Genomic DNA, 23,510 nt, shown 5'->3' on the forward strand with positions numbered 1-23,510 from the left:
TTTTTTTTATTTAATTTTTATTGAAATTTTGAATATAAACAAGGAGTACAGCAATACAGTAATAGGATCAATATACATAATACCATTAAACATCAGGTGGAGCAAAATACCCAACAATCAAAGTATATGTCCTCATCCAAGGTAGTAATGTTATTGTCAAGTAACATTAAGGCCAGAGTCCAAAGTAAAATCTCATCCGGTATTGCTGAAACAAACAACAATCACAGGAAAGAAGAAAACATGCAATAAAGAATAAACAGGTACATATAAGCAATCAAAATAATAACCTGTATGAACAACAAGAGGGGGGGGGTAGAAGGGGGGCAGGTGGGCATCATTAGTGAGGTATACCGGATCAAGCTGAGCACAACTAAACCCTAAACTTGCAATTGAGCATAGAAGGTGTCCCATGGATCCCAGATCCTTTCAAATCTATCCACTTTGTTTTGTATAAGGGCTGTAAGGTATTCGAATAGGCGAACATCCTGTATACGGGTATATAGATCCTCTAAAGAGGGGGGCAGGGTGGACTTCCATCTGGTCGGGATCAGGGTGCGAGCTGCCACTAAGACATGGGCAATCAGTTTGCTAGTAGGTTTGGGGAGACCCGTGAAGGGTAACCCCAATAGATGGGTAAGCGGATCCAGTGACAACTGTTGTTGAGTTACATCCTGAAGCAGCTTATGGACCCGGTCCCAATATCTCTGAATAATGGGACAGTACCAAAACACATGTTCCAAAGTTCCCCTCTGTGTCCCACATCGCCAACAGGTAGGGTCCACAACGGGGAATAACCTGTGTAATACATCAGGCGTGTGATACCATCGAAATATTATTTTGTATAAGTTTTCCTTATATAATGTACAGATGGAGCTTTTATGCGCTTCTTCCCATATGTCTGACCACTCCTCACTATCCAAGGAGCGGCCTAGAATAGATTCCCAAGTGCTCATATAAGCAAATTTTCCCGAAATCCCTCGTACACTAGTATGAAGGAGACAATAAATTGAGGAAACCAGACCTTTAGTATATGGGCCAAGCATGCATATCCTCTCAAAGGAAGTAGTTTTTGAAAAGCTGGGTGTCTGGGTGAGGGAGAGGGCGTAATGTCTGATCTGCAGGTACCCAAAAAAGGCAGTTTGGGGAAGGTCAAACTTGGCTTGGAGTTCCGAAAAGGAGAACAGCCTCTTCTCCACGGGTTGTAAAATATCCTGAAGGTGGAACAGTCCCCTCTCCCTCCAGGGTTGCCACATCCCTCTGGTAAGACTATCAGGCAATAGGGGGTTGTGAATAATAGGTGTCAGAACCGATGCTGTGGAGGATAAACCATATTTAATTTTATAGGACCACCATAAATTCCTGGTAAACAGCATTGGTGAGAGTAATTATTTATCTGCCAATAGGAGGGAGGAGCTCCAAAGCATCACAATAGGATGGATTGGAAAGATCCAGGATTCCTCCAATTCCCTACAAATAGTGGCGGAATGTAATGAGGTCCAAAAAGGTAAATAGCGTAAATGAGCCGCCACATAATATTTGAGAAGGTCCGGAGCTCCTAGGCCTCCAAGCTCCCGTGGTGTACAGACTACCGACTTAGAGAGTCTATGTCTCTTATTGGCCTATATAAAGCTCAAGAAACCCGCCTTTAGTTTCTTCAAGGTCTGGACAGGAACCCGCACTGGGAGGGTTTCAAGTAAGTATAAAAGTTTGGGTAGGAGCATCATTTTTACTGAGGCTATACGTCCCAAAAGCGATAACGGGTGTAATTTCCATTTGTTCAAGTACTTATGTAGCTCCGGGAACAATGGGGGAAAGTTATACGAATACAGCTGGCCGTATGAAGCCGTTATCTGAGTGCCTAGATAACCAATGGAATGTTCCCGCCACATGCTGGAAAGATTCTATCCGAGATGCATACATAAGTTTAACCCCAACCCCCTTTTATCTGTCAATTAGTGTTTAACTCCTATACAGGTACTAGGGTATTTTGAATGCCGAAAAGGCTACAATTAGGGAGTGTTACAGGAAAGACTTGAAACTGAGGACATTGCAGACCTGGGTACATAGTGGCCTTGAGAGTAGAATAAAGATCCATCTGGTCTCGTTTTGGTGGAAAATCTGATCAATGTCTCCCCCTCCCGAGTTGGGGTTGATCCTATCAAAGGCTGAAAAGGTGAATGCATCACTATCAAAGTTTTGCTTTGTACCTACATGGTAACTAATTGGCATAACCATCTTTCTATCGTTGTTCGCTTATACCTGTTCAATAATGTGTTTCCTAATTGCTAATCCTAAAAAATATTAGCTTCTTACTAAAATCATGTGGCAATCAATACCTAAAAGATTCTTTGCAGGAATAACTGCAAGTTAAACAAAAACATCATATATTTCAATTGATTTTACTATTGCTGTAATATTACTTTTACTTTTCTATAATTCCTGTAATTGTGTTTTCTTTCAGCTTTCAGCTTTACAACCTTTGCTGGAGAGCCCAACCTTTGTCCCCGCTGTAAAAAGAAAGTATTTTTTGGTAAGAAAACATTTGGATTTGAGGTCTTGCATTAAGACTAACTTCAGACATGTGGTTGATATCTACACGCTGAACCTGTTCTAACTTTTCGATTTTAACTGCTATGCCCCTAGAAAGGGTGATAATGAGGTTTTGACTTGCAGTGAGAGCGTGCCCTTAGGCTGTATTATTGTGGGCTGTAATATATAATCTTGTTTTGTAGTGGGTGTAGTGGGTATTGTTTTGTAAGTGGGTGGGTAAAGCAGAACCACATTATTTTTTGTAATTCCTATACTTATGTAGTACTGGTGACTTGTTGCCCTGTGCTATTTGGTGTATTTTGATTGTTATTCTTGCATTATTGCCATTTCATATTGGTCTAATTCTCCATTTCATTTCCTCCCTTTCCTCTAGTTTTCCCTTTTATCTTCTGTGTTACCCTCTCCCTATTTCTTCCTCTTAGTTAGGCTATGCTGTGTTTTGGTTGAAGGTTATTTACCATTGTCTTACACTTGTCATTGTCTTTCACTTTAGGTTTTCCTATAGTCTTTGTACTGCTATGAAAAATTTAAGTAAAAGATTGTACAAGATAACTGTCTACTCCTTTGTATACTGGAAGACTTGCTGGTTTGTTGTTGCATTCTTTTTAGCAGGATTGTGAGAAACAGACCACTCAATGCAAATGGTTGAATAAACTCACTCACATGATGGTTTAGGGTTTTTTTTTTCTTGTGTGTGTGTATGTGCACCATGTACTTGGATCTTTTGGATCTTTATTACACCAGAATGATAATCACTAGCTTCCATCATCTACTGTAGCTGGTGACCCAACAAATCATTAAGGAGATAATCAGAAGGAGTCCCGTAGACAATTTACTTGTGATCTTGCTGTAAGATATTAGTCATTAGCTGATATACACAACACACAAACACCATAAATGGAACCTCCCAAACAGACTTCTGGACTTCAGACGAGGCAGCCATATTCTACATCAGCCCCCTGCATCAGTCCATCCATTATTGGCATCCTTGCTGCTATCTCTCTCCTACTGGCAGACAATGGTGGCACTCCAGGGAGTTGAATAACTGTGGCAGTGAGGGTGTTTTCTTCACTGCTAGCCACACAACGTTGTGAGTCACTGACTCTGGGACTGGCTGTGTGATGTGCGGTAGCCATCTTGGATCCCATACACATGGTGATATCGGAGACCCCCACTAGCAGCTCTGCTCCAAAAAAAGGATCCCCCCTCCTTTTAATACTTTCAGCAATCCTCTCTTCCCTGGGAGTAGGGAAGCCTCCAAGGTAGTGATCTTTACTGAGGCTGTCCACTGCTGCTTCTCCTGTGGCTGGGTAAGTGACTCTCCTTTGGTACTTATATCTGCTGCTGGATACTGCTTCTCTCTGAGTTTCGATGGTTGCCCCTTTCTCTGCTCTGCTGCTGAATCTGGCATCTCTCAAGGCTGCTTGAAGGGCTTCCTTTTTGTGCTGTGACTGCTGCTGGAATTAGCATCCTTCCATAGTTGGGTGTGTGTTTCTTCCCTGAATGAAAACTGCTGCTGCTTTGAGTGAGACTCTCCCCTCCTGCATTGTTCAATGGTAGGGAGAGGGCGTCCCCCTTGGTATCACCGTTGCTGCTGAATATTGTGCTCCTGATCTGGATTTACAATTTTTTTTCCTTCTGTTGAGTACTTTCTTCAGTTGAACCCACCTTCTATGGTGAACGACAGTGGATACGTTTGTGGGGAAAGTGACTACAAGTAACTCGCTCAAGCAGACCACCAAACATATGAAAGCCACAAAATCCTTGCAAAAACCGAGCCTCTCCTAATTTTCTTTACCCCCAGCTTCACCTGAGCTATTTCCTTTCTCAGCCCAACCTTGAACTGAAATGGGTCCTTCACAACCATCTCCAGCATTGAGTTGGAAGTATCCAATGTCCTCCTGCCATACTTTGACAAGAAGTTTGACTTCCTACAAAAAAACATTGAATCTGTTTTAAACAATATATCCTCCAACACCAAGAGAATTATTGAGCTCCAACAAGGAGTGAGTGATTCAGAGGATCATGAATTAGAATCCCAAGACAGACTGAATGTGCAGGCTAGTCTTATTTCATAAATGGAGGAAAAATTGGAAGATCTTGAAAATCGCAGCCAACATTCTTATCTCTGCTTCATTGGTATCCTTCAGGGCTTGAATCCAGTATAAAACTGATGACTAACACCTATATATAAAAAAAAGGTTTGATCTTCTTTAATAACCATATACTAGATAATCTAAATAAAAAAAACAGCCCTAATTTTGTAAAACCAGTGGTGAACAAACGTATAAACCTATGTGCCAACTCCTACCACAATAATCATTGGTGTACAAGTGACAAATATCGTTAAAAACAACTATCAGTGAAATCATATATTGTAGTGTAAATATATATATGTTGGTATGCACGTACAGCTACGTGTTTTTCTATGGATTTGTAAATGTAGGTGTGTGTATGTACACACACATATATATTTACAAGTATTGAAGGTAATTTTGATGTTGGGCATTAGAGGTTTCTTTGATTTGTGATGAAGCAGACATTGATCCGCAAATGTGAATAATCTACATGAGTAAGAGACTGTATCTGTAATAGAGAAAAAAATGTTATTGTACATTGTCTTTTGGTCTTTTTTATGCAATGTTTTAACTGTTTTCAATAAAACAAGTGGTGTTTTTTTAATATTATGATTTTAGAAAAGTGTTGAGTTCCACTCATTTAGTTGCCTTAAAAGTCCCAATTATCTTTTTGGTTACTTCTGGGGCCCACAACTAATGTTAAAAAAGCCATAAAGTCAGGGCCATTCCAAAAATAAAAAAAGGAAACATCACCATCATTTCAAAATGATAAAGAATATAACAAGATGTAAAAAATAAATAAAATGTACAAAACTTCAAAATGAAAGACGGATTGTAAAAAAAGGTAAGACAAACACCCAATTTATTTTTAAATATATTAATAGAAAAAAGATAAGATCTGAGCATGTAGGGACCCTAAAGGAAGGCCTGGGTTGGTAAATGGGGATAAAGAATAGGTGGTTTAACTAAACCCTTTTTTTTAGCTCTGTGTACACAAAGGAAAATGTCGGAGCTCAAGTCCAATTGGCTCAAAATTACATAGTTACATAGTCGGTTTGGTTGAAAAAAAGACATAGGTCCATCAAGTTAAACACTAGGCCATTGATATGACTGAGAAACAGTTGGATGAAATTAAGATTGATTAAGCACCAGGCCAGGATATATTATATCCATGTGTCCTCAAAATGCCAAGCTCTGCAATTTCAAAGCTATTCTTTCTAATTTTTTGGTACCAATGGATTGGCATTAGGCCAGTGTAGTAACTATTTTTAAAAAGATATCATTATCAAGTAACTACAGACCAGTATGTTTAACTTCTATTGTATGAAAGATACCAGAGAATTTGATAAAAAAAAAACACATAGAAGATTTTTCGCTAGAAAATAATATTATAAGTAATAGCATGGATTCAAGAAAGATGGAAGTTGTCAAACAAATTTACTCTCCTTTTTATGAGGAAGTAAGTAAACAGGTAGGCAGTGGAGTAGCGTTGATATAGTGTACTTGGACTTTGCAAAAGCATTTGACACAGTACCCCACAAATATGTTTAGAAAATTCAGTTTGTAAATGGATAAAGAACTGCCTTATGGACCACATCCAGGGAGTAGTAAATAATAATTCATACTCTGAATGGTCTAAGGGTATTAGCCCTGTACCCCAGTGTTCAGTGTTGGGACCATTACTGTTTAACATCAGTATAAATGATATTGGGATTAAAAGTATAATTTCTGTGTTTGCAGATGACTCCAAACTATGTAATGGAATTAGGTCCATACAGGATGTCTATAATCTACAAGCAGACCTGGATTTATTGTTTGATTGGGCAGCCAAGTGGCAAACAATATTTATTATTGATAAATGTAAAGTTATGCTCTTTGGGGCTAACAACATGCATGCTTCCTACTGTCTAGGGCAGGGTTTCCAAAAACGTTGATCGTGATCTACCAGTCGATCGCAAAGGCAACCCGAGTTGAGTCGCAGAGTCCTGCCTTACCCCTCCCTGCTATTTACTAGCAGCCATGCTGCACGTCTATAGGGATGCTGGGAATGTTAGACAACACCGTGAGAAGGATCCTGTAACAGTGAGGAGTGGGGAGGGAGGCAGAGAGGGCAGAAGGGCAGTCCGGGGTGAGCAGTACTGGGGGTTTCTTGTTCAGCACGTCATTCTCCTATGACAGATGAACTGTAGCTTTAGTGTCACTATAGTCTTGTAGTGCAATGTCTGTGCAATGTTCTGCCATTCAATATCTCATTAGCTTCAGTTGTTGGAAGATCATTTTAAACTTTGAGAAGGATTTTCATCCCATTTTTTGGACACATATTACCTGCCTCCTTGCTGAAAGTATTCCCCTTTTAAAGGAACAGAGACTTCTTGCTATAGATAGAGCTTTTCATGACGTGTGAAAACAAATGTGGCTATTGTTCCAAATCTTTTACTCTGTGTATGGCTTTATAACATCAAAATGATTAGCATAGTTAAAAAAAAAAACAACCCAGGAATTGAGTTTCTACCTTTTAAACTAACCAATAAAATGTATGCATTTAGCACAGTATAGAAACTTAAATTTTTTCCTAGGCACCTATTTAGATAAACAATGCCTATGTAGGGGTTTTGTCAAGCATCAATAAACAATTGTCACTATCATGACTTCCAAATTATAAAAAGATTTACCATTTTTATACATCTTGTAGAACCATGGGGTGTTAGTCACACGCATGATGTATGTTGACAGAAGTCCAAAGGTCACCTACTTTGAGACAATGTGGAAAAACATAAAGTGTAGGTGAAAAAGACATTCATTGTTTTGAGGCAAAAGCCCTGTGTATAGTATATTTTATGATTCTTTCTTGTATAAAATCATAAAGTCCACATCACCAGTATTAGGGACAGGGATTACTGACCACTTCATTATTATCAACATTTTAATTATTATCATCATTATCACCCAGCGTAATAAGTATCACACCTCTGGTGTCCCAGAGTCTTGAACCTTCTGTAAGGCTCTGATCAGTACCAGTATTCTCCAGACATCAGTCCCCGAATCCAATGCTGCAGTCTTCACCTATAGCAGCACCCGCTCAGCCTCGGAACACTGTGTCTCCCAGCACTCGGTTGCCCCCAGGACTTGTGCAAGCGATGGTATCTGGAGATAGGCCAGGAGCAAATACACAGTACAGAAATATCCGGAAATCCAGAAACAAGCTGAGTCAAAACACAGGAGATCAGTCCACCAAGCAAGGTACAATGGAACGGGCACAGGCAGAGTTCAAATGGAAAGTCAGGAACAGGCAATGGTCAGCAACAGAGAACACTTAAAATAACTCCAGCACAGGTAAGCCTAGCAAACGCTATACCAGGCACAGGTGACTGGAAACGGAGAGACTATAAAGCAGCCAATGATAGCATGGGATTACACAGGAACCACTCTGCTAATCAGCTGCACACAGCTCCAATTCCATTCAACTGTGCAGCCTCAGTGCAGAGGATACGAAGGGAAAAAACCCAGCTACAGGGAAACAGGGATGCTGCAACCCTCAGAGCACTGATCCTGAAACCAGCGCAGCCACCAGAGGGAAAAGGCTAAACGTGCCTCCCTGCGCTGGGGCATCGCCTGGGATTGTAGGCCCCAAGAGCGCCTCTTAACATTTCCCCCCTCTCGAGGAGGGGCCTCCACACCCTCCGCCTGTGGTTTTTCAGGATTTTCATTGTGGAACTTCCTAACTAACTCTTCTGTGTGAACTTGATGGGCTGGAACCCAGCTCCTTTCTTCTGGACCTTAACCTTTCCAATCTTTTAAATACTGGAGAGAATTTTGAACGAGAATCCAGAATTTTTTCAACCTCATACTCAGGCTCACCTTCCACATCCACTGGAAGGTGCAGCATTAGCTGCTGATTTTAATAGGGAGACATGGAGGAGTCTACATTCCTAACAGAGCAAGGCAGGGTTACCCTATAAGTCACTCTATTTTCTCAGCAATAGGGTATGGGCCAATAAATTTTGGTCCAAGCTTGGCGGAGGGCTGGCGTAGGGCAATATTCGGGGTGGAAACCCAAACTAAATTCCCTGCAGCAAATTCTGGCTCTTTGTTTTAATGTCAATCTGCAAATCATTTCTGCTGCCCAGAAGCCTGCTTTAAATTCTGCTGTTCTTGAGACCAAATTGTGGCCATGTGGGTGAGCCAGTCCTCCAACAAAGGCATTTCAGAGAGGGGACCAGAAAGAGAGGAAAATTTGGGATTCCGCCCACCAAGACATTAAAATGGAGACATTTAAAGGCTAACTCCGCAAATAGAGGATAGTTTGCCCATTCCTCCTGACAACCTGAAACAAAGCAGAGGAAGTACTGCTCCAAAGATTGATTAGTCCTCTTAGTCTGGCCGTTAGTTGCAGGATGGAAACCTGAGGAGAAAGAAAGGAAAATGCCTAAACGCACACAGAACGAATGCCAGAATTGAGATACAAACTGCACACTATAAATGAGGGAGTGAGATTTGTAAGATCAATCTCCCGGCGAATTGGACCTTTCTCACTTACCGAACATTTAAGCGAGAACCGCCTTGTGATTCGCCAGAGGCCGTGTTCCTGCCGAACAAATGAGGGAAAAAGCAGGGGGCTGTAACTGTGATTATTTCCGGAGGAAATCGCGACTGGGAGCGAATCATTTGCCCCCAGGATGCACAGCAAGGCCCAGCAGCCCAATCAGGAGAGATCTGTGCACAGGCATATATACAGGGAATGAGGGATGGGTTAGTCACTCCATCTTGTGTTCTGGGTGAAGGATAGAAGCAGGGACAGATGTGGATTGTGACAGGGACAGGTTAGGAGCCTTCTGTATATAAGTATATATACAAATATTGCAGTTTTTGATGCTACCTGTTCTTATGTACCAAAGAAGCCAGCTTGCTCTAGAAAAATTTCTGTCCTACTATAAAAAAATACAGATATTTCAGTGTTTGATACCACTTGCTATTTACCAAAGAAGATCGTTTGGTAAAAACATTTCTGTCCTACTATATAAAAATTACAGATATGTCAGTGTTTGATACCTCTTGCTATTTACCAAAGAAGACAGTCTGGTACAGAAAAATTTCTGTCCCACTAAAAAAAATACAGAAATTTCAGTGTTTCATACCTCTTGCTATTTACCAAAGAAGACCATTCGGTAAAAAAAAAAATTCTGTCCTACCATATTAAGAATACATATATTTCAGTCTTTGATACCTTTTGCTATTCACCAGTTTGGTATAGAAAAAAATCTGTCCAACTATATAAAAAATACAGATATTTTAGTGTTTGATACCTCTTGCTATTTACCAAAGAAGACCGTTTATTACAGAAAAAATTCTGTCCTACTTTAAAAAAATACAGCTATTTCAGTCTTTGATACCTCTTGCTATTTACCAAAAAAGCCAGTTTGCTACAGAAAGATGTCTGTGCTACTGTAAATAAACTACAGATATTTTAGTCTTTGATACCTCTTGCTATTTACCAAAGAAGACTGCTCGGTAAAAAATAAAATTCTGTTCTACTATATAAAAAATACATATATTTTAGTGTTTGATACATCTTGCTATTTACCAAAGTAGACAGTTTTGTATAGAAAAATTACTATTCTACTATATAAAAAAACAAATATTTCAGTGTTTGATACCTCTTGTTATTTACCAAAGAGGACAGTTTCGTACAGAAAAATTTCAGTTCTACTATAAAAAATACAGATATTTCAGTCTTTGATACCTCTTGCTTTTTACCAAAGAAGACCGCTTGGTAAAAAACAAATTCTGTCCTACTATAAAAAAATACGGATATTTCAGTGATTTATACCTCTTTCTATTTACCTAGGAAGACCGTTTGGTAAAAAAAAAATACTGTCCTAATATATATAAAATACAGATATTTCAAGCTTTGATACCTTTTGCTATTTACCAAAAAAGCCAGTTTGATACAGAAAAAATGTTGTCCCACTCTAAAAAAATAATGGTATTTCAGTCTGATACCTCTTGCTATTTATCAAAAAAAGCCAGTTTGCTACAGAAAAATTTCTGTCCTACTCTAAAAAAAATTACAGATATTTCAGTCTGATACCTCTTGCTTCTGTTCTACTATAAAAAAAATACAGATATTTCAATGTTTGATATCTCATTCTATTTACCAAAGAAGACAGTTTGGTATAGAAAAATTTCTGTCTTAGTATAAAAAAATGCAGATATTTTAGTGTTTGATACCTCTTGCTATTTACCAAGGAAGACCGTTTGGTACAGAAAAATTTCTGTCCTACTATAAAAAAATACAGATATTTCAGTGTTTGATACCTGTTCTTATTTACCGAAGAAACCGTTTGGTACAGGTGCATTTTTGCCCGAATAAGTAAAAGATAAGCGGTAGACGCAGGGGAAGGCGTGGCGTTGGGCGACCTGCCGCATTTGGCAGGGAGCATACTTCCCAAGTTGTCAAACAGGTCTGAGATGTGTGCGGAGCACCAGTAAGCTGGTAGATGTATTGAGAGGGCAGAATACAATCATACACAGGTCACATCATGTGGAGAGTATTGTGGACTGGGTCTCAGGGGCCTCAAGTGCAGCAGACTCTTCTTTCGCAGCAGGCTTTTCATAGACAGGAGTTAGCGTGGTTAATGTACCTGTACCTCCTAAAGATTCTCCCTTGTTGTTTGACGAACAGCCTGAGGATCTGTCAGTGCAAATTTCGGAGCAGGAGACAGACTTTGAGACCCTTGGTGTCACAAACCTATGTCTAAATGAGCCTTATTGCACATGCTCAGTTTGCACCGCACTTTGCACATGCTTAGTGCATATCCTTACTCTGCACATGCCCATTGTGAGCTCCAATCAGAGACTAGGACGGCACCATATGAAGGCTCCATGATTTCCTTCCAGTGCAGATTGATTGTGACAACTTCCTGTTTCCAGGTTCCTGTTCCTGGTTCCTCCTCCAGATTCTTGGCTCCTGCATCTCACTACTCATGCATCCTCCACTCTCCATCTGATCATCTGTGCATGACCTCCAACGTTTGTCTGCAATCTACTATCACCACTGTTATCTGCAATGTCATTGGACACTTACCACCACTGTTTGTCTGCAAAGTCATTGGACATTTATGAGCACTGTTATCTGCCCAGTCATTGGACATTTGCCACTACTGTTTAATCTGCAAAGTCATTGGACATTTATCACTGTCTTTTCTGCAAATAAACAAATAGGGACATTTACCCGTTAACCAATACATGTGTGTAATCTCTCAGGTAAATCACCATCAAGATTCCCTCAAACAGAGCTCTCCTTTCTGAAGGCTGACACTTGGAGAGTGTGGTCAGCACATGCTGGGCGAAGGTTCTGGATCAGTGGCTGCATTTGCAGAGGTTGGCTTAGATGAAAATGAGGATGATGATGACCGTGAAGTCACCTGGGAACCACCGGTGCGTGTAAGGGCTAGCAGCAGCAGTTCCGAAACAGACATAGAGAAAAGGCAGCAACAACAGCAGCAGCAGCAAACGACTTGGGATGGAAGGGGTCACCAATCTGCCTCATGTGATTCCCAAAGAAGAGACAGAGGAGTGGGCACAAGCAGGGGAACAGTCAGAGACGATGTGACTGTGGGGGAGGTGGAGCTGGAGCAGGCACAGGGCACCCAGCAGACGCAGAGGCAAGCAAAGAGCCCCAGAGTGGTTGCAGCACCTCTTTAATGTGGTCTTTTATCACGCTGAAAGACGATGACGGAGCCATAGCAATCTGCATCCTGTGGCACAGGCAGATCCGCAGAGGACAGACCAGATCACATTTGGGTACAAGATCCCTGCTTTCCCACATGCGCAAGAACCACAAACCAAAGTGGGAGCAGTACTTGAGTTCTCTTGAAGTAGGTGCAACCACGTCATCGTCTCTTCTTCCACCTTCATTGACTCCTTCTCCACCTCCAACTGTCATTGCTACTTCATCCCAGGAGGTTGGTGCCAGCCAGACTTCTAGCTGTGATGAAGTATCAGCTTCTGCCTGCAGGTTTCGTGGCGTCGGAAGATGTTTGGCACCGCAAGATGGGTACTACAGTGACCCCTTCTGCTCCCCTAGCTCCCAGTCCCTTCAGCTCACTCTACCGGAGTTCTGCACAAGGCATCAGGTTATGGGCCCAACCAACAAAAGAGTCATTGAAATCAATTCACGTCTATCCAAACTATTGGCCTTGCAGCTACTGCCAGACAACTTTGTGGGCTCCCTTCCGTGACCTGATGGCCTGTGCCGAGTGGCGGTGGAATATACCAAGCAGCCACTACTTCTCCCGCACAGCTGTACCCAGTTTACATGCACATGTAATGTAAAACCTCTCCCGGGCATTGGCATTCTCGGTGTGTAGCCAAATCACCATGGACAGCTGGACAACAAGGCACGGAGTGGGACACTACCTGTCCTTCACCACTCACTGGGTGGCCTTGCATAGCTCAGTGGGCAGTAGTCTGCAAGAGGCATTACAACACCTGGAACCCCCCCTGAGGGCTGTGGTGGGAAAGCATGGGCCATCTCAGTCCTCTCCCTCCTCCTGCATTACTTCTACTGTCAACCCCTCTCTTTTCGACACTCCTCCTGAAAGGCCAGCAGTGAAGGGCACTGTAGTTAAGCGGGCACACCACTACGCCACTACGCACACTCATTGCCAGGCAGTGCTAAAAGTGGTGTCCTTGGGGGAGAAAAGTCACACCACAAGAGAAATCTTGTCAGCTTTGCACAGACAGGTTGAGGCTTTGCTGACGCCCTCCCGGCTTACAATAGGCAACGTAGTGTGCGACAACAGGGCCAACTCTGTGGCCACGCTGCGCATGGACTGCATAACACATGTGCCCTGCTTTGCGCACGTACTGAACCTGGTGGTGCAGAAGTTCCTCCGCACGTACTCAGTACTGCAGGACTTACTGCGACAGGCTCTCTTCATCTGCAGCCATGTACGCTGATCCCCGACTGCTGTAGTAGCGCTTAGCAAGATCCAGCACCAACAGAGGCTGCCACCGCATAGACTGATTTGTGACACCGTGACTAGATAGAACTCCACCCTGCACATGCTCCAGCATCTGTGTGTGGAAAACCTAGTTATCCGCCATTACTTGGTCAGCGTGGTGCATGGAGGTAGCGGGGCCCTTGGTACAGCCACACAACTGAGTTATTCTACCAGTGACCGGTGGCTGCAAATAGAGGCGCTGTGCAAGGTATTGGCACCCTTTGAGCAGGCCACAAAGTTGTCTGGAGGCTAGTTAGGCTGAAACAACATTTTACCCATAATCTTTCTGCTTGATAATACCCTGTGTGGCCTGATGGAAAGTGGAGATGGGAGGGGAGGGGAAGAAAGCAGGGAGGAGGATGAGGGTAACATTACTTGCTCAGCATAGTGCATGGAGGCAATAGGGTCCTTGGTTGCAGATGGAGATGGAGACGCTGTGCAAGGTTCCTTTGAGCAGGCCACAAATGTTGTGAGTCAGGAACAGTCAGGCTGGAACAACGTCATACCCATCATCTTTCTGCTTGATAATACCCTGTGTGGCCTGATGAAAAGTGTCGATGGAAGAGGAGGGGAAGAAAGCAGGGAGGAGGATGAGGGTAACATTACACTCCATAGCACACAGCCAGCATCAAGAGGAGCAAGAAGGACCACTGGCCAGCATCAGGAGGTTCAAGAGGTGGAGGAAGATGATTATGATGATGATGATGAGGGAGACCATGTTGGGGCTGCTGGACAGGGCCCATGCAATTTGTGCTGAGGAGGAAAATGTTTTTGCGCCTACTGATGGACAGGAGGAGGATGAGCCCAGGGAACACCTCTTTCATACAGACACTGCCTCCACCGTATCCTCCTGTAGTGGCACCAGCAGCAGCAGTAGTGACAGCAGCATGCTGCACACATCTAAATGTCTAGGCCAAGGCAGGGGGATTTTCTGGATGCCTGGCGAAACCTGATGAGGCCACCTCAAATGAGTGAAGTGCGGGGGCATAACCACAGAGAACAGATGAAGCGCAAGGTGCACAATTACGTTGGCTTTTTTCTGGATGGTGGTGGTGGTGTTGACGATGAGGATGCCTGTCCTGACAATAGTGACATCATTCATTTTTTGGTTTATTTTTGAAATCTGCCCACAGTTGGCACATTATGCCATCAAGCCTATTTTGTGCCTGGCATCCATCCATCCTGGCAACCTTCAGTGTCGCTGGAGTGGTCACAAACAACCGATCACGACTGTTGCCGGAAAATGTAATTTGCCTGACCTTTTTGAAAATGAACGAAAGGTGGTTTACTAACAACTATATTATCCCCACTGCAGATGACACTGATTGACTGACACAAGGACTCACTGGCCAACCAGGATTCCTCTGTGAACCCACACTGCTCCTGTGCTGAGTCTGTGGCTGCCTATCACCAACATCCTGTCAGCTGAGCCTGCCTCGGTTGAATTTTTCCGCTAGTTATCGCAGCGTCCAGGGGTGGCATTCATCGCCAATGTCATGCTTGCCATTGTGCCAACTAGCAATACACGTTACATTTCTGCTGTTTCCGGGAGGCTAACAAACTGCAGATGAAAAAAACCCCAGTACTGCCATACAGATAGATACCATTGTCTTTGCCTAATTTTTCAGCTAAGTATTGTATGATTGAGGGTTGGCATTCATGTCATCCATTTCATGATGCAAACTAGCAATATCGTCTACCTTCCTACCGCTTCCAGCACCACAGACCACAGCAACAGTGCACAAAACAAAATGGCGGAAAAAAAAATCTTGGTCTGGCCCTTCACGAATTTCAAATATTTGTATTACACACTTCTGGGTGGCATCGACGATGGACTACACCCAGCTCTAGATGCCAGTTACCAATGCGGTCCCCACTCAGTCTCAGGGCCCACTGCCTCCTCCTGCTGCTGCTGCCTGTCAGTACTCCATTCACTAAAATTGTACACTGCTAGGTGGCATTGATGATGCTCCACAGGCAGCTCTAGATGCCAGTTACTAATGTGTTCCCTGCTCCGTCTCAGGGCCCACTGCCTCCTCCTGCTGCTGCTGCCGCCTGTCACTGCTCCATTCACTAAAACTGTACACTTCTGGGTGGCATTGATGATGCACTACCCCTAGCTTTAGATGCCAGTTACCAATGCGGTCCACGCTCTGTCTGAGGGTCCACCATATACTCATGCTGCTGCTGCCGCCACCTGTCAGTACTCCATTCACTAAAACTGTATACTTCTGGGTGGCATTGATGATGCACCACACTCAGCTCTAGATGCCACTTACCAATGTGGTCTATTCTCTATGCCAGGGCACACCGCCTCCAGCTGCTGCTGTTGCCACCTGTCAGTGCTCCATTCACTAAAATTGTACTCTTCTGGGTGGCATAGATGATACATTACACCCAGCTCTAGATGCCAGTTACCAATGTGGTCTCTGGCCCGTCTCAGGGCCCACCACCTCCTCCTGCTGTTGCTGCCTGACAGTACTCCATTCACTAAAACTGTACACTTCTGTGTGGCATTGATGATGCACCACAGCCAGCTCTGGATACCAATTACTAATGTGGACCCAGCTCCATCTCTGGCCCCAATGCCTCCTCCTGCTGCTTCTGCTGCCACCTGTCACTGCTCCCTCCCACTAAAATTGTACACTTCTGGGTTGCACGGATGATGGACTACACCCAACTCTAGATGCCAGTTACCAATGTGGTCCCTGCTCCGTCTCAGGGCCCACTGCCTCCTCCTGCTGCTGCTGCCGCCTGTCACTGCTCCATTCACTAAAATTGTACACTTCTGGGTGGCATTGATGATGCACTACACCCAGCTTAGGAAGCTAGTTACCAATGTGGTCCCTGATCCGTCTCAGGGCCCACCATCTCCTCCTGCCAGTGTTGCTGCTGCCACCTGTCAGTACTCCATTCACTAAAATTGTACACTTCTTGGTGGCATTGATGATGTACCACACCCAGCTCTTGATGCCAGTTACCAGTGTGGTCCATTCTCTATCCCAGGGCCCACCGCCTCCTCCTTCTGCTGTTGCCACCTGTCACTGCTCCATTCACTAAAATTGTACTCTTCTAGGTGGCATAGATGATGCATTACACTGAGCTCTAGATGCCAGTTACCAATGTGGTCTCTGCTCTGTCCCAGGGGTCAGCGCCTCCCCCCTGCTAATGCTACAGCTGCGTGACAGTACTCCATTCACTAAAACTATACACTTCTGGGTGGCATTGATGATGCACTACACCTAGCTTTAGATGCCAGTTACCAATGTGGTCCACGCTCCGTCTCAGGGCCCACCGCCTCCTCCTCCTGCTTCTGCCTGTCAGTACTCCATTCACTAAAATTGTACACTTCTGGGTGGCATTGATGATGCTCCACAGCCAGCTCTAGATGCCAGTTACTAATGTGTTCCCTGCTCCATCACTGGCCCCACTGCCTCCTTCTGCTGCTGCTGCCACCCGTCACTGCTCCATTCCTAAAATTATACACTTCTGGGTGGCATTGATGATGCACTATCCCAAGCTCCAGATGCCAGTTACCAATGCGGTCCACGCTCTGTCAGTACTCCATTCACTAAAACTGTATACTTCTGGGTGGCATTGATGATGCACCCCACTAAGCTCTAGATGCCAGTTACCAATGTGGTCCATTCTCCATCCCAGGGCACACCGCCTCCTCCTACTGCTGTTGCCACCTGTCAGTGCTCCATTCACTAAAATTGTACTCTTCTGGGTGGCATAGATGATGCACTACACCCAGCTCTAGATGCCAGTTACCAATGCGGTCCATGATCTGTCTGAGGGCCCACCACCTCCTCCTGCGGCTGTTGCCCCCTGTCACTGCTCCATTCACTCAAATTGTACACTTCTGGGTTGCACGGATGATGCACTACACCCAACTCTAGACGCCACCATATACTCCTGCTGCTGCTGCTGCTACCTGTCTGTACTCCATTCGCTAAAACTGTACACTTCTGGGTGGCATTGATGATGCACTACACTCAGCTCTAGATGCCAGTTTCCAATTTGGTCCATTCTCCATCTCAGGGCCCACCACCTCCTCCTGCGGCTGTTGCCCCCTGTCACTGCTCCATTCACTAAAATTGTACACTTCTGGGTTGCACGAATGATGCACTACACCCAAATCTAGATGCCAGTTACCAATGCAGTCCCTGCTCCGTCTCAGGGCCCACCGTCTCCTCCTCCTTCTGCTGCGGCCTGTCAGTACTCCATTCACTAAAACTGTACACTTCTGGGTGGCATTGATGATGCACCACACCCAGCTCTAGATGCCAGTTTCCAATGCGGTCCACTCTCTGTCTCTGGGCCCACTGCCCCCTCCTGCTGCTGCTGCTGCCTGTCACTTCTCCATTCACTAAAATTTTACACTTCTGGGTGGCATTGATGATGCACTACACCCAGCTTCAGAAGCTAGTTACCAATGCGGTCCCTGATCCGTCTCAGGGCCCACCATATCCTCCTGCCACTGCTGCTGTTGCCACCTGTTAGTACTCCATTCACTAAAATTGTACACTTCTTGGTGGCATTGATGATGCACCACACCCAGCTCTTGATGCCAGTTACCAATGTGGTCCATTCTCCATTCCAGAGCCCACCGCCTCCTCCTTCTGCTGTTGCCACCTGTCAGTGCTCCATTCACTAAAATTGTACTCTTCTGGGTGGCATAGATGATGCATTACACTGAGCTCTAGATGCTAGTTACCAATGCAGTCTCTGCTCTGTCTCTGGTGTCAGCGCCTCCCCCTGCTGATGCTGCAGCTGCGTGCCAGTACTCTATTCACTAAAACTATACACTTCTGGGTGGCATTGATGATGCACTACACCTAGCTTTAGATGCCAGTTACCAATGCGGTCCACACTCCCTCTTAGGGCCCACCGCCTGCTCCTGATGCTGCTACTGCCTGTCAGTACTCCATTCACTAAAATTTTACAGTTCTGGGTGGCATTGATGATGCACTACTCCTAGCTCTACATGCCAGTTACGAATGCCGTCCCCACTTCATGTCTGGGTCCAATGCCTCCTCCTGCTGCTGCTGCGGCCTGCTGTTACTGCTCCATTCACTAAAATTGTACACTTCTTTGTGGGATTGATGATGCACTACACCCAGCTCCAGATGCCAGTTACCAATGCGGTCCCTGCTCTGTCTCAGGGACCACCATCTCCCCCTGCTGCTGCTGCTGCTTGCCGACTGTCAGTACTCCATTCACTAAAACTGTACACTTCTGAGTGGCATTGATGATGCACTACACCCAGCTTTAGATGCCAGTTTCCAATGCAGTCCACGCTCCATCTCAGGGCCTACCGCCTACTCCTGCTGCTGCGTCTTTTGCTGCTGCCGCCTGTCGGTACTCCATTCTCTCAAACTGTACACTTCTGAGTGGCATTGATGATGCACTACACCCAGCTCTAGTTGCCAGTTACTAGTGCGGTCCACGCTCCATCTCAGAGCCCACCGCCTCCTCCTGCTGCTGCTTCTGCCGCCTGTCAGTACTCTATTCACTAACATTGTACACTTCCTGGTGGGATTGATGATGCACTACACCCAGCTCTAGATGCTAGTTACCAATGCGGTCCACACTCCGTCTCAGGGCCCACCGCCTCCTCCTGCTGCTGCTTTTGCTGTTTCTGCCCCCTGTCAGTACTCCATTCACTAACATTGTACACTTCTGGGTAGCAGACCACTTCTGGGTCGATGATGCACTTCACGAAGCTCTACATTCCAGTTACCAATGCGGTCTTTGCTCTGTCTCAGGGCCCACCATCCCCTCCTGCCACTGCTGCTGCTGCCGCCTGTCAGTACTCCATTCACTAAAACTGTACACTTCTGGGTGGCATTAATGATGCACCACACCCAGCTCCAGATGCCAGTTACCAATGCTGTCCACACTCCGTCTCAGAGCCCACCGCCTCCTCCTGCTGCTCCTGCTGCCGCCTGTCAGTGCTCCTTTCACTAAAATTGTACACTTCTGGGTGGCATTGATGATGCACTACACCCAGCTTCAGAAGCTAGTTACCAATGCGGTCCCTGATCCCTCTCAGGGCCCACCATCTCCTCCTGCCAGGCTGCCACCTGTCAGTACTCCATTCACTAAAATTGTACACTTCTTGGTGGCATTGATGATGTACCACACCCAGCTCTTGATGCCAGTTACCAGTGCCGCCCCTGCTCTGTTTTTGGGCCAACTGCTTTCTCTAGCTGTTGCTGCTGCGGCCTGTCACTGCTCCATTTACTAAAATTGTACACTTCTAGGTGGTATTGATGATGCACTACCCCTAGCTCTAGATGTCAGTTACCAATGAGGTCTACACTCTGTGGGTCCAACATATATTCCCGCTGCTGTTGCTGCTGCTGCCGCCGCCTGTCGGTACTCCATTTACTAAACCTGTACACTTCTGGGTGGCATTGATGATGCACCACACTCAGCTCTAGATGCAAGTTACCAATGCGGTCTTTGCTCTGTCTCAAGGCCCACCATCTCCTCCTGCCACTGCTGCTGCTGCCGCCTGTCAGTGCTCCATTCACTAAAATTGTACACTTCTGGGTGGCATTGATGATGCACTACACCCAGCTTCAGAAGCTAGTTACCAATGCGGTCCCTGATCCCTCTAAGGGCCCACCATCTCCTCCTGCCAGTGCTGCTGCTGCAACCTGTCAGTACTCTATTCACTAAAATTGTACACTTCTTGGTGGCATTGATGATGTACCACACCCAGCTCTTGATGCCAGTTACCAGTGCGATCCCTGCTCTGTTTTTGGGCCCACTGCTTCCTCTTGCTGTTGCTGTTGCCGCCTGTCACTGCTCCATTCACTAAAATTGTACACTTCTAGGTGGCATTGATGATGCACTACCCCTAGCTCTAGATGCCAGTTACCAATGCAGTCTATGCTCTGTCTGAGGGTCCACCATATACTCCTGCTGCTGCTGCTGCTGCTGCTGCTGCTGCTGGCGCCGCCTGTCAGTACTCCCTTGACTAAAACTGTACACTTCAAGGTTGCATTGATGATGCACCACACCCAGCTCTAGATACCTTTTACCAATGTGGTTCATTCTCCATCCCAGGGCCCACCACCTCCTCCTGCTGCTGTTGCCACCTGTCAGTGCTCCATTCACTAAAATTGTACACTTCTGGGTGGCATAGATGATGCATTACACCCAGCTCTAGATGCCAGTTACCAATGTGGTCCCTGCTCTGTTTTGGGCCCACAGCCTCCTCTTGCTGTTGCTTCTGCTACATGTCACTGCTCCATTCACTAAAATTGTACACTTCTAGGTGGCATTGATGATGCACTACCCCTAGCTCTAGATGCCAGTTACCAATGCGGTCTACGCTTTGTCTGAAGGTCCACCATATACTCCTGCTGCTGCTGCTACCGCCGCCTGTCAGTACTCCATTCACTAAAACTGTACACTTCTGAGTGGCATTGATGATGCACCACACTCAGCTCTAGATGCAAGTTACCAATGTGGTCCATGCTCTATCTCAGGGCCCACCAGCTCCTCCTGTTGCTACTGCTGCCTGTCAGTACTCCTTTCACTAAAACTATACACGTCTGGGTGGCATTGATTATGCACTACACCCAGCTCTAGATGCCAGTTACCAATGTGGTCCCTGCTCTGTCCCAGAGCCCACCATCTCCTCCTGCTAATACTTCTGCTGCCGCCTGTCAGTACTCTCTTCAGTAAAACTATACTTCTGGGTGGCATTGATGATGCACCACACCCAGCTCTAGATGCCATTTATCAATGTGGTCCATTCTCCATCCCAGGGCCCACTGCCTCCTCCCGCTGCTGTTGCCACCTGTCAGTGCTCCATTCACTAAAATTGTACTCTTCTGGGTGGCATAGATGATGCATTACACCCAGCTCTAGATGCCAGTTTCCAATGCGGTCCCCGCTCCGTTTTTGGGCCCACAGCCTCCTCTTGCTGTTGCTTCTGCCACATGTCACTGCTCCATTCACTAAAACGCTCCACGCTCCATCTGCAGAGATAGGGAAGAAAGGGAACTACTTTCAGTTCTAGAGCTTGAGTTATTCTTCTTGTTACCCACTTTTGCGACCCAAAATTACCAGGGTTTTTTAAGTTTCTTACTACTCCAGCTTGTTGGACCGCACCATCAGCTGCAGTAAAGGATACTGGAACCATTGGGTATATCATCCTAGAGAGTTTTTTGTTAGACGAATCTCACAAAGCACACAGGCCCGCAACAGGATTACCATACTCTCCTAGTCCAAAATGGTCATGATTGCCACTTTGTTAATACACCATATGCACTCAAACTACCCCTCAGTGGAAGCCCGGCACACAGTGCAATAATACGGAGCATTCTGCACTCAATTCTCTCCCCCTGCTCAGGGCACTGAGCTCTTGTGTGTTCCCAAGCATGGCACTTCCGACTTGCCTGTTAATTTCCTTTGGGGCAGAGCTGTGCTAGGCTACTTCTGTGAAAGTACAATAGGCCCAGATATAAGACCTACATGTTTCCAAAACATTTTTGAAAAAATGGAAACATGTTAATGCACATTTTTATTCATTTTTTATACATTTTTTATACATCTGTAAAACAAATGTGCCCTAAAACAAAGCAGAGCATCTAGTACAGCTTTTTTCTGTGCTGGTATATCCATAAATATAGGTCTAATAAAAACAAAATAAACATTAATAGTTTCCCTCCTAGGGAAACCCTCCTATGGGACACTAGGAAGTTGGGTCACAATACACTGGCACCAGTCATTTGGGGCCATAATACAAGGACAATAGGAAAAAAGGATGTACCAAGGGAAAGGGAATTAAAAAGCTGAAACAAAATACAGAGGGGCAGTAGAAAGATGACACAATAGGGGGTACTGGACACCTAAGACACAAAGAACTGGGAGCACTAAGTTTGTTGCATGTTGCTTTGCCCACTAAAAAAAAATTCTAATGAATAAATGTGAGTAGTCTATTAGTTTACAGGGTTGGATAAATCTATTCTACCACATTTTCATGCAGATAAAACTGTCCAGATATCTGATGTAGACGATATTGATGGTAGAAGGATCTCTCTATGTATTAGCTCAGTCCCACCATTTGCACCTGGCTATCCAGCAAGAAGCCAGGTGCAATTTCTGAATCTGCGATAGCTATCATTGTGCACAACATCTCAATCCGACGTGTTTTGCCGTTAGGCTTCCTCAGGGGATATGATGAGAATGCTATATCGTTATTCATCCAGTTTCCGAGTTTATTATTTTAACTTCCATAGGTGCAGCACTCTCTACTGGATAGTTCTCAGCAGCATATTATCCTACACTCGGTATATGGCAGCAGCACACTTATTTACATAATTAAGAGATTCCTCTTGTACCCCATGAAACAGACCTATGGAAGTTGAAATATTAAACTCGGAAACTGGATGCATAACAATATAGCGTTCTCATCATATCCCCCAAGGAAGCCTAATGGCTAAATGCATTGGATTGAGATGTTGTGCGCAATTGTTCATCTTTTTATAATACCTAGCTGCTTCTGTATAGTGGTTAGACAAGATCTCCCAGTGAAATTGAACTGGGAAAGGCCTATCTTTATCTTGTGATGTTATGTTATGACGGCTGTTTTCAAACCCACAATTGTGGATATTGTATATTATTGTATGAAAATTAAATTCATGTACTTATACAAGTTTTGCAAAATAACCCCAGCTTTCTATGTATTTCTTTTTAAATATTTTGTCATTATTTTGGGGTTGGCAGGGGATGGGGATGGGCACCCTACTCTGTACTAAATAAACAGTACATTCAAGTTATTATTTCATTATTTTTTTCATTTAATTTGTATGTTTTTTGACAAAAATGGAGGGTACCCTGTATCGTAAAAACT

At 44.7% G+C, this 23,510-nt stretch overlaps 1 protein-coding gene across 4 annotated transcripts in view; it reads left to right on the plus strand.

Annotated features, from left to right (window-relative positions):
* LOC140342623 (cysteine-rich protein 2-like) overlaps positions 1-23,510 on the plus strand; it is a 155,599-nt gene that overhangs the window by 106,710 nt on the left and 25,379 nt on the right. For 3 of the 4 annotated variants that reach the window (XM_072428882.1, XM_072428883.1, XM_072428885.1), the window contains one exon: positions 2,462-2,530. In XM_072428882.1, coding sequence (XP_072284983.1) covers positions 2,462-2,530 — 69 coding nt within the window. Of the gene's footprint in view, positions 1-2,461; positions 2,531-3,043; positions 3,218-23,510 lie in introns of those variants that run through there. The other variant, XM_072428888.1, reaches the window with a different exon arrangement.

The sequence above is a fragment of the Pyxicephalus adspersus genome, chromosome 12 (genome assembly GCF_032062135.1).
Source record: "Pyxicephalus adspersus chromosome 12, UCB_Pads_2.0, whole genome shotgun sequence".
NCBI lineage: Eukaryota > Metazoa > Chordata > Amphibia > Anura > Pyxicephalidae > Pyxicephalus > Pyxicephalus adspersus.